Genomic DNA, 12254 nt, shown 5'->3' with positions numbered 1-12254 from the left:
GTAACGAGAAGAACAAAATTAGACATTGTTTTCTTTTTAGTAATGTAATGAACATCTTTGTCATATTTTTAGTATTTTAATTTAGTATTGAACATCTTTCTTTTAATATATGAACAATTAGTTATATGAACATATTAATATGTTGAACAATGTAGTTTATTTTATATATAATATTCAGTTTTAGTTCATATTATTTCATTGTCTCTTTGGTTAATAAAACTAATTTTATCATAATTTCATTTTATTACAATAAAAAACTAAAAAAAAAATTGTACACGTTTTCGACGGTTTTAGAATCCCGATTAGGTAAACCCTATAAATAGGAACGATTTTAGAAACCTTCGTTGATACCAACAGTTTTTTTTAACAAACCTGGTTAGTTTTTATCGACAGTTTTATCAAACCCCGATTAGTTCGGTGGTGTCAACAAAACTCATGCTAATTCCGGCGATTTCAACAAAACTTTCACTAATTTCGACTGTTTTCTCAAAACTCCTAAAAATTACGACGGTTTCTAAAAAAAATGTCTATAATTACTTAACGATACAACTTTTTTTAATAACGCACTTTCCAAGAGTTAAAACTATCAGAAATGAAAAAAATAACTCTTGGAAAAAATCTATATTTTTGAAGTGGGAGTAGACTATTCTTTTTGCCATTTGCTTTTGTATTTCTATAATTTTTACCTCCATCTTCATAGTTTTATATCTTTAAAATAAAATTATTTTATATTTTAGATTGTGTATTTGAGAATATAAAATAAGAAATACATTTTACTTTATTCAACAGACAAATATTAATTACTAATATATAAAATTTACACATTAAGAATTATTTAAATAATTAATTTAAGATAAACTATTTTTTTCTATAACTCAAATTATTCTACTAATTTTTCAGAAAAAAATATATAAATCACACTTAAAAAATTTAAACATGTAAATAATATGGATAAATTAACCAAAAATTAAAAAAATATAGTATATTTAGAAGAGTACAACTTCAAATAACTAACATAATTAAAGTGTATAGTTAAAAGGGTAATATATATTTACACGAAGTCAACTTAAAGGTGAAAAATGGAATAAAAGATTGAAATAGATGAGTCAAAATGTATACAATCTCTGCTGCAGTTTTCATGACAGCATTTTCTCTAGCAGCATCTTGAACTTCTAAGTTCTCTGCTCCTTTTTCTGAATAATAACTTTCGGTGTTATACCAACTATGGACTTAGACTAGGTTTTCTACATTTCTCTTTTTCACAACTTTTTTGACAGTATCCTGCACATCAGAATTATACAATATCCATAACTTATTATTAAAGCAAACACAATTAATATTTTATTAAGAAAAGTGTAAAAAGTCAATAATATTAGTGCCTCATGGAGAACTCACCCAGAAATGTTACAACTAAGCCCTATTTCTTGGGATAACTCCTTCACAATGAGTGGATAATTGATCATCAAAATTGTACTCTGCAGTAAAATATATCATCCATAGAAGACTATTAGTCTTAAAGCTTTCAAAAGATAGTAAAAAAGAATTCAAAATATTCTATAAATGGATTATATAGTATTGCCTGCAAAAACCAAGACCAAATACTTCAAAAGTAAATCATATATACAATGTTAGCCACTTTGTAATCCAGATGCACATGTACAACAACAGATTCTACACAAATCTGTCATATATTTTCCTAATTGCATTTTTCTCAAAAACAAAACAGGATAAAATGTCAAACTTGGTATAGTTCATTGGATAAAGAGGGCAAGGAAGAAGGAACCAACATCATGAAGAAATCACACAAATGGACACATAAAGAAAGTTGCAGATAAATACAATCAACACTCCTTAGAGTAACACAGTGAGAATACTATATGATGTTACTTTTTCCTGGTTTAATCCTAATAGGCCTTCAACACGAATGTTAGATACACAAAAATATGTCACACACAATTGATGATGAATGGTACTATCTCTCTATATATATCTTTGATGGTATCTCCTTTCTTTGCACCTGTTTTTCGGTTCATAACATCAACATTATGGTTCTAACTCAGAAAGACTACCTATAACTTGAAATGGCTACTCATATTTCAATTCAAAACTAAAACAAGTTGATTCATTTTAAACCTTTACGAATTTATTGACTCACAATCAATTTCTTCTTCAAAAGTTTTGTTTCCAAATTGTATGTTTTAAAACACATCTTATTCATTTCGAGATAAGCTTTCAAGTTATGGTTAGCACATCATTGAATATAAAATTAAATAATAATGATCCGCTTATAGATATTTTTTTTAAACTATATCTAAGGTTTAACTAAATTTTAGTTACCTTTTAAATTTGGATATGCTGAGTGAATTATTTTTTAATTTATATGTAAATAATATAATATTTTAATTTATATTTTTATCTTTATATAAATATTTTCTTTTCATTATTTTAGGAACTCTATGACTAATACCTTACCGTATACGCGTGCTAAACCATATGTCATAATGAGAATTCAAGCTAATTTTTATCTTAAGTAATTCAAATGAACTATATTTGAGTTCCATAAAATGAACTATAAATTTACATGTGTCTTCCTGTAAATTTTACATGTGTCTAAGACATGCAATTTGTGACTGAGGATAATTTTCTAAAATAGAAAGATGTGCAAGAAGATATATGAAATAACTAGAAAATTCTCCGGCTACTGTGATTTCCCTTAATTCTAATGATACATTTACCATAATTTCAAACAGAATGTGGTTTCTAACATAAGTTATCAAATTATAATACTACTTTTTAATAAAATCTCAGTGTTGTCAAGTAGTATTTAAGAAAGTAGATAGGGTTAAAATAATTTTGAGTCGTCTCTCAATGAATAGGAAATTGTTTTCAATATTTAACTCTTATGAAGATTATGCAATGTTTAAAAATAAAAGTGAGAAACTATGCTAATGAAGTTAATGTTTGGAGAATGTTTGAATAACAAATAGGAAACTTAGAAACAATTATGATGAAGTAGGTTAATTCCACTGTTTTTTCAAGATAGATTCATCATCGATTATCTACGTATCATTGTTCAATTGATTATTATTCAAGTTTCAAATTAATTAAAGTACATTCTTAATTAATTTGAGGGTGATCATGCACTTAATCAAAGTAAATTCCCAATCAAAATTTCTAGATTATTCACAATGAATTCAACCAAAGTAGATTCTCAATTAAATCTTATCGTGTTTAATCATGTCTATTCTTAAATCTCCTAATCAAATTAAAAGCTAATTAATCAAAGTAAATTTTCAATTAATTATAGTTGAAATTATTACCACCAATCAAAGTACATTCTCAATTGATAGCAAAAACCCGTTTAATCATATGAAAGTTCCTAAATTTAATCAAAGTAGATTCTCAATCAAACCTAGAAACCCTTGAACTCATATGATTAATATGCATGTGGATTCAAACACCTTATGATGCAAAAATCATTGTTTTTAATATGATTGAGAGATGAAAGACATAGAAGAAAAATAATTCAAATCAATAATGAAAAGAAAAAAATTCATCAATTCAACTTAACCTCAAAATCCATAATGAAAAGAAAAAAATTCATCAATTCAACTTAACCTCAAAATCCATAATGAAATTACAGTGGAATATCCCTAGAAGCTTAACCATCCATGAATGAAGTGAAACACATGATAAAATAAAAGTGAAAGGAGTGGTGGATGATAGCCTCTAGTGGATGAGTGTGAGAGAATGAATGAGTTGTGATTTTTGTCTCTCCTAGGTCTCTTTATATAGGGCTTGATTGGGCTTAGACTCTGAATATTCTGTTGATAAAATATTTTATCTTATATCTTATATCCTTCAAATATTCATCAGATTTAATTAGTTGTTAAGAATATTTTATAGATATTTAAATTAGTTATCAACTGAATTGTCCTTGCAATTCCTTTTACGTCCTTTTGAATTTTCCAAAATTGCACCAAAACCTCTATTTGATTACCTTTGACCAAAGAAGACTTGTTGACCAGCTTTGACTGAGACGTTGCGTGACCAATGAGGGCATGCCACGTGTCAGCCTCTCTTCCCTACCCCAAAATTAAGGTTTTGTAGATTGGGGGAATGAGAGTTTTCGCCTGCTTCTACGAAACAGATTATGCCCCTTTCGGCGGCGAGAACGCGAGGGAGCCTAGGTCTCCACAATGCTATGGGACAAGGTCTTGAATAACATTGGAGTTGACGTCAAACTATACACTGCTCGACATTATATTAACGTCACCCTGTACACTGATCGACATTAAACCATTTACAGTGGATTACCATCAAAATGCAACGCTGGGCGAGTTTCTCTCTAGCTCAGCAAGGGTAACGTTGACCATCCAACAAATTCGACGTCAACTTTACGTCTAGTCCTTATACAGAGGACGCCAAATTTTCCTTTAAATATAACTATTTATTCACATATTTGACGTCCAACTCTTCATTGCTTGACGTTTTATAAATAAGTAAAGTCGGTTTACATAATTCGAGGTCAACTTTACGTTCAACCTTTTTCTATTGGATGTCTCATCCCCTTACCGTGGACATCAAATCTTCCTTTAAATATAACTATTTATTCACATATTAGACGTCGTGCTCTTTACTACTCGACGTGTATATAAACAAGTAATATAGGCCTATAATCTTCGACGTCAAACTTACGTCTCTTGCTATGACGTTAATCACGAATTCACTGTTAAAAGCCCAAAATATTCGACGTTGTACGCTGTTTTTGTATTAGTGTCCGAACAACTATATTCTATTATGTTTGAATGTTATGGTTTAATGATATTTTGATGTTTATCCATATCCTTTGCTTATTGGTTGATTGAAATCTTATGATTGATTGGATGTTGGATATCTGATTGGAATCATCGTGTGAATGATTGGATATGAATGCAACATTACACTTTGTATGAATGCAATATTATAAACAGCTGGCGTGTTCTCAGTCAAAAGCAGCGGTAGATAAGAGTAACACAAAAAACAATATTGAAATTCAGCCAAAAATAAATGGTCAACATATAAAATTACGCTGTCAGGTTTAAGGAACAATTACAATTTTATCAACCACCTACAATAGTCCAACGATATACTCTAGCCCATTAAAAGGAAAATAACTTCTAACTTTCCTAAATCCAACTTTAAACCAAATTCAAGGTTCCAGATTTGAGGTCTGAGAATCAAATCACAAAATTAAGTTTTAAGCGTGTTGTAGACTTGTATCACAAACATTTTCTTTGCAGTCAGAAAAAGTATCTCAAGTTTAGAAAATGAACAATGAGTCATTTAATAGAACTTAACCATAAAAAGCAAGATGTAATGTAGGACATATTTTACGGCTAGAGATACATAAATTAATCAAAAGAGATGGTTGCATATATGGTCCCTAGACTCCAAAGAAGTTAGGTTTAAAATATAACATATCGAGCTGATTACAGCGACTTAATAACTTTGATGTCTTTCAATCACTTTTGTATTAAGCATTGGGCCGTTAAGTGATTTAGCTCTGGTTACTATCATTGTCATTTGAAAGGTACCCAAATAAAATTTCTTAATGCAGTTTCAATTCAGTAGTAAACAGATAATTTTCCTCATCATTCCAAAGCCTCCAAAACCAACATCAAAACAATGAAAATTGTGTTTCAAACACTGTTCCTCTTAGTGGTAGCTTATTAAATTTTATAATTTTCATCTGCTAAATTGAAAGAAAAAAAAGAACATTGAAGACACACGCAAACACAATCCATAACTTGCTACATAAGTGCAAAAACAGAAACATGAACAAAGTAAAACTGAACAATTTGAAAAGTTTTATACCCCAAGAGCTAAGCATGTATATCTCTTTCATCAATCAACGTAGTCATACTCAATTTTGGTCACTGGAGAGTTCTGAAGTAGGTATTTCAATGATCTTTTTAATCTATCATCAGATGGCTCTTCGTATGGTAGTTTCCTCACCATCAATGCCTTCAATTGACGGAAACGAGGAGGTTGAAGGCCCGCTGAGAGAGGTTTTGATAGATCCTACAGAGATAGAGAAAATTGGAATTGAAGACATACTTTGATCAACATTCTTAATTGCAAGACTGAGTAATAGGAAAAAAATGGCACAAGAACACAAGAATCTTATGAACCTTACGAAAAAATAAAGAGGTAAAGAGTAAAAGCATAGTAACTAACTTGTAGTATTATGTCAAGAGCACTCAGAGACAGTGTCATTAACTTTACATTTCTTATCCCTTGCAGCCAGCTTATGATGAGCAACTCTGTCTTGTTATAACATATATTTCCACGTGACTCAATGGTTACCTCCTCGAGTAAAGAAAGATTGGGTGAGCCAATTAATGGATGATCAGTATGACCCGATAGAGTGAGAGAAGTAAGGTTTGGAGTACAAAGATCAATTGGGAAAAATCCTGCTTCAAAGCTACCATCCAGGGTCAGATTGGAAAGGTTTGAATTAGATATACGGAGGAAATTTTGATCATTATGCAAGGAACAACCTTCAAGTATCAAAGTATTCAACACGGGACAATAACAAAATGGCTCAGCATAGTCACAGCCATATGCAGTAAAAGTGACAGACTGAAGTTGCATGGTTCTTATGGCTGGCATGTAAAGATACTCTGGAAGTACTATCATAGAAGGATCATAAGTATTAACATAAAGCTTAAGAAATGTCAAGGTGTCACAGGAAAAGATGTAAGGGCGAAAATCAAAACTGCGATTGTTATTCAAAGTTATAAAGATTGTCAACTGTTGAACATTGTGCCACGATGCATATTTCATGAGCCTATTCAGGAGGTGGGGTTTAGCATAACCACGACGAGTGAATTCAAGATTAAGCAGGGAAATGGAACCATCACGTTTAGACAGAACATGAGACACAAATTTGCTGAAATTGACAACATTATTAAAGAAGGATGTGTTAAATGCAAGAGTGGTGAGCTGTTTCCAGAGATCTTTCCATCTTTTAGACAATACACAGGTTTGAACAGCATGCTTTGTGTCCATAAACTCCATCATGTGGATCAGAACACAATCAGGCAATTCACTCAGCCTGTCCCTCTTCCTTTCTCTATCTTTTCTACTCGGCCTCTGTCTCTTCTTCCTTGTCTTCATAATCAACTTTCCTACTTTTCCTTCTATTGATACCTGACCAAAGAAATGTTAGAAACAATATTCTTTATCTCATCTATGCTTTTAATTGAAGGAAATTAATAACCTCTCTAAGAGTATTTTTCATTTTTATAGGAAAAACAACCATTTTATTCTTATAAAGATGTAAAACAATATCACATTAGCATATGAAAATAAGAAAATTCAAACCAAATCCTCTTGTTGTCACTTTAGTCTTTAAACTTAATTACTTATTGTCACTTTAGTCGCAAAGGATCTGATTGCATGCAAGTTATAGTAAAAAAGATCTGATTTTACATGCAAGTTATAGTCACAAAGGATCTGATTACATGCAAGTTATAGTCACAAAGATCGGATTAATTTAAGGTCACAAAAGGATCTGATTGCATGCAAGTTATGGTCACAAAGGATCTGATTGCAAGCAAGTTATAATCATAAAAGATCTGATTGCATGCAAGTTATGGTCACAAAGGATCTGATTGCATGCAAGTTATGGTTACAAAGGATCTGATTGCATTCAAGTTAAGGTTACAAAGGATCTGATTGCATGCAAGTTATGGTCACAGTATCTGATTGCAAGCAAGTTATAGTCACAAAGGATCTGATTGCATGCAAGTTATAGAAGCGTGTTTGCATACAAAACTACTTTTCAGACCATAAAGACTGGAAATGCATTAGTAGATAAACATCAAAAGCTCTTCTAACAGTGTATCCACAAAAAGCAAGTGTTTTTCAGAGTTTCTTGACTGGAAATATAGAACTTTTTTTCTATTAATAAATACTCTAAAAAAATCATTCAGGCTCTTATTCAATCAATAATTTGAATTTGAATAAAAATAAGAACAACTTACTCTCCCTATCTCTCTTTTCTCAAGAATTTTAACATCTGATGATAAACCTTAGTCCTCCCATTACGTTTTTTTTTCTTCTTTCAATATAAATATAAAAAGTATAAAATAAAAAAATCCATTAGAAGTTATCATAGTTAAGAAAAATCTTGTTTTGCTGTCATTTCTAAAATAATTATAAAAAAAATAGGAGGCAAAAGAAATACCTTGTCCTTTGGAGATGTCAAAGTTACAAAGCGGCGGCTTCAAATTTCTTTATTGAATGTTTGGTTTAGGGTTTGAAACATGAATCGTTGAAACCGATGAAACCAATTTGAAACTGAAGCGCCGCAGACCGAGTGAAGAATCATTACATAGTTTGTTTGAGTGACACATCCTCCCTCTGAGCTCTTATATAGACAATTTTATTTATTTATTTTTTATTTTTATTCCGTATATATGTAATAGTTATTTATTTATTTTTTCTATTTAATACAATACTTTATTTAAGTTACATCTTTGATAACTTATAAATTTAATTAATTTGGTTATTAAATTTTGTGATACTATATATATCTTCTGTCTATTAATAAAACTAAAATAAAGAAAGAACAAATTTATAAGAGCACCACTAATTAAATGTAAAAATGAAAGCAGAAAAAATTAAAATATTGTAACAAAAGTATATATTAAGACAACAAAAATATTATAAAGCCATATAAACAATTATTATTTACTAAATTTATAGATCTTAATATTTCAAACATATACATCTATGTATGCCCTACAGCTAAGGTAGTACATGAAACGACAAAAGGTGATTTTTTGGTGTAATTATTATAAAAAAAATGATGAAAAGTATTTGAATAAAGAAATTGATTAAGACAAAAGTCGACTATTTGGATGAGTATGAGTCAAGATAAAGAAGTAGGTTTGACTCATATTTTATGAATACCTTTTATAAAGTTGGTAAATGAACAAGATAGTTTATGTTCTAAGTTGACCACACTTATTATAAGGATTTTTCTATTCATAAGTCAATACATTTTGGACAATTATCATATATTAAAACATTTATCGTTATAACATTGTAATCTAGTAATTATTATCTTAATATAAAACATTTATTGAATATTATTAGTTTACTAATTATGAATAATTATGAATAAGTATGAACAAATATGAACAAGTATATGAACGGTGAATTTAAAATATTTTAGGATTGTTAAGACATAATGTAATTAACTAAAATTAGAATAAATGTAAATTTAAATGTTTGTTTATAAGACATTTGAAGTTTTTGTGATAATAAATAATGCAAAACTTTTGATTAATTTAATGAGTTGGTAAGGAATAAAGTTTTGATTAATTAAATCAATTTGTTAAGTGTGAATTTAATGATGTTTTTAAACAGGACTTTATATGTTCATAGGATTTCATACATGTTCATAGGAGGATTTCAAAGTAAGTGAATAATTGATTTAACAACAGACAAGTCAATAATAGAACTAAAAACACCTGACAAGAGGTAAAAAACTAGATGAAAATGAAAATTACATATTGCATATACACTTTAAAACTTAAATCTTTGGACATGTGTATGAATGTCTTCTAAGGATAAATCACAAATAGATCATTACACACAAACAACCTACCTTTTGAAGAGATTTATGCTCGTTTTAGTGTGATACAATAAAATATAATTGATAAGATAAATGATATGTTCTCTACTTTATCTGAGGTATATATTCTCTCTTCTACTAAACCTACTTCTTAATTGTAACTCCTTTATTAATTAATCTTTTGATTGGTTGGTTGGGAATACATGAACATTAATTTGATGAATTTCAATAGATTTTGGGGTTCTTATTTTTAAAACATTGATTCTTTGCATTTCTATCGAAAATAGGATTTTGGAATGTTGTGACCCTTTTAAGCAAATATTTTTATCTATCAACAAATCTAGCATAAGATTTTAAGGTTTTTGGTTAATCCATCATATATAGTATTTTCTATGATTTTTTTTTTTACTTTGGACATTGTTGATATTATGATTACAGAAGTTGTTCATCTTTTTCATGATTAATTAATGATTGAACTTTACAATTTACAATCGAGTGTAATATTGTTGATTTAAATAATTATTTATATTATATAAAGTTGTTTCTTTTTATTGTATTTTTGCATGACTTTTCTTCACATATAGGTTTGAGTATCACAAACTATATTAAGTAGTCTGGTGGTTTTTAGAATAAAAATAGTAGCACGCTAGAAGCTAAAATCTTTTTGTATTATTGACCGTAAAATAATGAGAAACTGTTCTAATATTTAAAACTTAAAAAGTAACTACTTACTAACATTTTTATCCTAATTTTAATTCACTACTCTAATCCATAATTAAAAAATTAACTAAATCCTAAAAATAAGGAACGGGCTTTGACTCAATTAAAATTAAAAATAAAATATTTCTAAAGCATTTTCTTAACACTTATCCTTGCTTTAGGAATTGCAAAAGTCCATCAAGTGTCAATCTGGCTTCAATAAAAAAATCTTTGAATCGTGAATTATGAATTCCAACATAACCCTTCTTGATAGCTTCACCCTTGATTTTATTAGCACCTTCAAGCTCCTTCTCTTCATCGTCTTCATAGTCAAGGAGGTCATCCTCGTACGCCACGTTTCAATAATGTACTAAATTGTTTCCTAGTTCATCCATGGTATCCATGATACGATCATGGCCCTTTCCACATGGTCACCTATTGTTATATGAACCTGCTGAGGAGCATTATAGCTAGATGAGGCAGCAAATACATCACTTTATAGTAGCATGTCCTCAATCCTACTGACCTTCCTGATGAAAGAAATTGTTTTGTCTCCATGGCAAACCACAACCACATTGAGAAGAATAAAAACAAATGTTGTAGCCATTGCTGCAAACTAAGAGAATTGCACCCAACATATGATGAGGATGTCTTTTGTGCCAGATTTCTGTCACATTTTCCTTGAGTGAGAATACAATTTGCTCCTCCTCCAATGGTTTTAGAGCAAAGCTTTTCCCTTTCATTTTCACCTTGAACATATCTTGACCAGCTGCATCTTTAATCAAGCAATTTTTGTCTTCAAAAATAAATTTAAATCCTCTTTCATCAATTGACCAACACTTAACAAATTTTGGTCAATTTCTGGAACGAAAAGAACGTCTGGAATAAATTTTGTGCTTGCACAACTTGTAATTGAAACTTTCCCCTTTCCTTTGACTGAGATATAATCACCATTGCCTATTCTGACTTTGGTGACATCAGTTGGTTTCATATCTCTAAAGAGTTCCTTGTCAAAGGTCATGTGGTTAGTACAACCACTATCAATTAACCAAGATTCACTTGAAGCATTGGTTGAAAAACAGGTTGCAACAAAAATTTGATCTTCTTCCTCTTCATTTGGAATTTGAGCATCTTCTTCGTGCTGCTGATTTTGGTTCTTGCATATGACAACTTCATGCCCAAGTTGATTGCACTTGTTGCATTTAGCGTCAGGCCTTCTCTAACACTTGAGTGGAGGATGACCCATCTTGTTGCAATGCTTGCAAGAAGGATACTTTCCCTTGGAGCTTCCTACTTTGCTTTCATTTTTAACAACACCTTCTCTATTTGGTTGTTGGTTCCTTTTTTTTGTTTTTCCAACTGTCTTCATGTTTAGTAGGAAAGCCTTCCTCAAGAAATCCTTCTTCTCTCATAGCCCTTCGTTGTTCTTGTGCCTGCAAGGAATTCAGCAACTCTGAGGTGATCTTGGAAAAATCCTTAGTGTTTTCTAAGGTGGTTATGATAGCTTCAAATCTTTCAGGTACGATAACTAGAATTTTTTCAACAATACAAGAGTCATTAAATTCAGAACCAAGCAATCTTACTTTGTTTGCTATGTTTATAAGCTTTTTAGAGTACTCCTTAATAGTTTCAGATTCCTTCATCTTCTGCAATTCAAAGTCTTTAATGAGATTCAACACCTTCATGCCTTTAATTCAATCATCTCCATCATATTCTTCTTTGAGATAATCCTGATGTGTGAATAAAATGTAATTGCATTCATATCTTAGTTAAGGCCATTTGCATACATAATTGCATTAATTGAATGATTTCATCATACATTATCCTGGTTTCTGATCATACATGGGGATTTTGTGTTTTTCTTGTAGATTGGTGATTCTAAGTGTCAAAATCACAACTTGGGATGAATTGAGGTACAAAATGCAGA

General features: G+C 30.2%; 2 protein-coding genes across 3 annotated transcripts; both read right to left on the bottom strand.

The window, feature by feature from the left end:
• Positions 1-5704: 5704 nt before the first annotated feature.
• On the bottom strand, positions 5705-8391 carry LOC108344994 (F-box/LRR-repeat protein At3g26922). Of its 2 annotated transcripts, none has more exons than XM_017583541.2 (3): positions 8234-8391; positions 6220-7194; positions 5705-6063 (listed from the first exon to the last, which is right to left on the bottom strand). In XM_017583541.2, the coding sequence occupies exons 2-3, from the start codon at positions 7159-7161 to the stop codon at positions 5887-5889; spliced, it is 1119 nt and encodes a 372-aa protein (XP_017439030.1). In that variant the 5' UTR covers positions 7162-7194; positions 8234-8391; the 3' UTR covers positions 5705-5886. The 2 variants fall into 2 exon arrangements, with proteins under 2 accessions (XP_017439030.1, XP_052723066.1); XM_052867106.1 differs by lacking the exon at positions 8234-8391 and adding an exon at positions 8031-8156.
• Positions 8392-11649: 3258 nt separating this feature from the next.
• LOC108344146 (uncharacterized) lies at positions 11650-12012 on the bottom strand. Its single transcript, XM_017582613.1, has one exon. The coding sequence runs from the start codon at positions 12010-12012 to the stop codon at positions 11650-11652; it is 363 nt and encodes a 120-aa protein (XP_017438102.1).
• Positions 12013-12254: the final 242 nt, after the last annotated feature.

The sequence above is a fragment of the Vigna angularis genome, chromosome 8 (genome assembly GCF_016808095.1).
Source record: "Vigna angularis cultivar LongXiaoDou No.4 chromosome 8, ASM1680809v1, whole genome shotgun sequence".
Classification (NCBI taxonomy): Eukaryota; Viridiplantae; Streptophyta; class Magnoliopsida; order Fabales; family Fabaceae; genus Vigna; species Vigna angularis.
The sequence above is the reverse complement of the archived record's forward strand: the minus strand, read 5'-3'. Positions and strand labels throughout refer to the sequence as shown.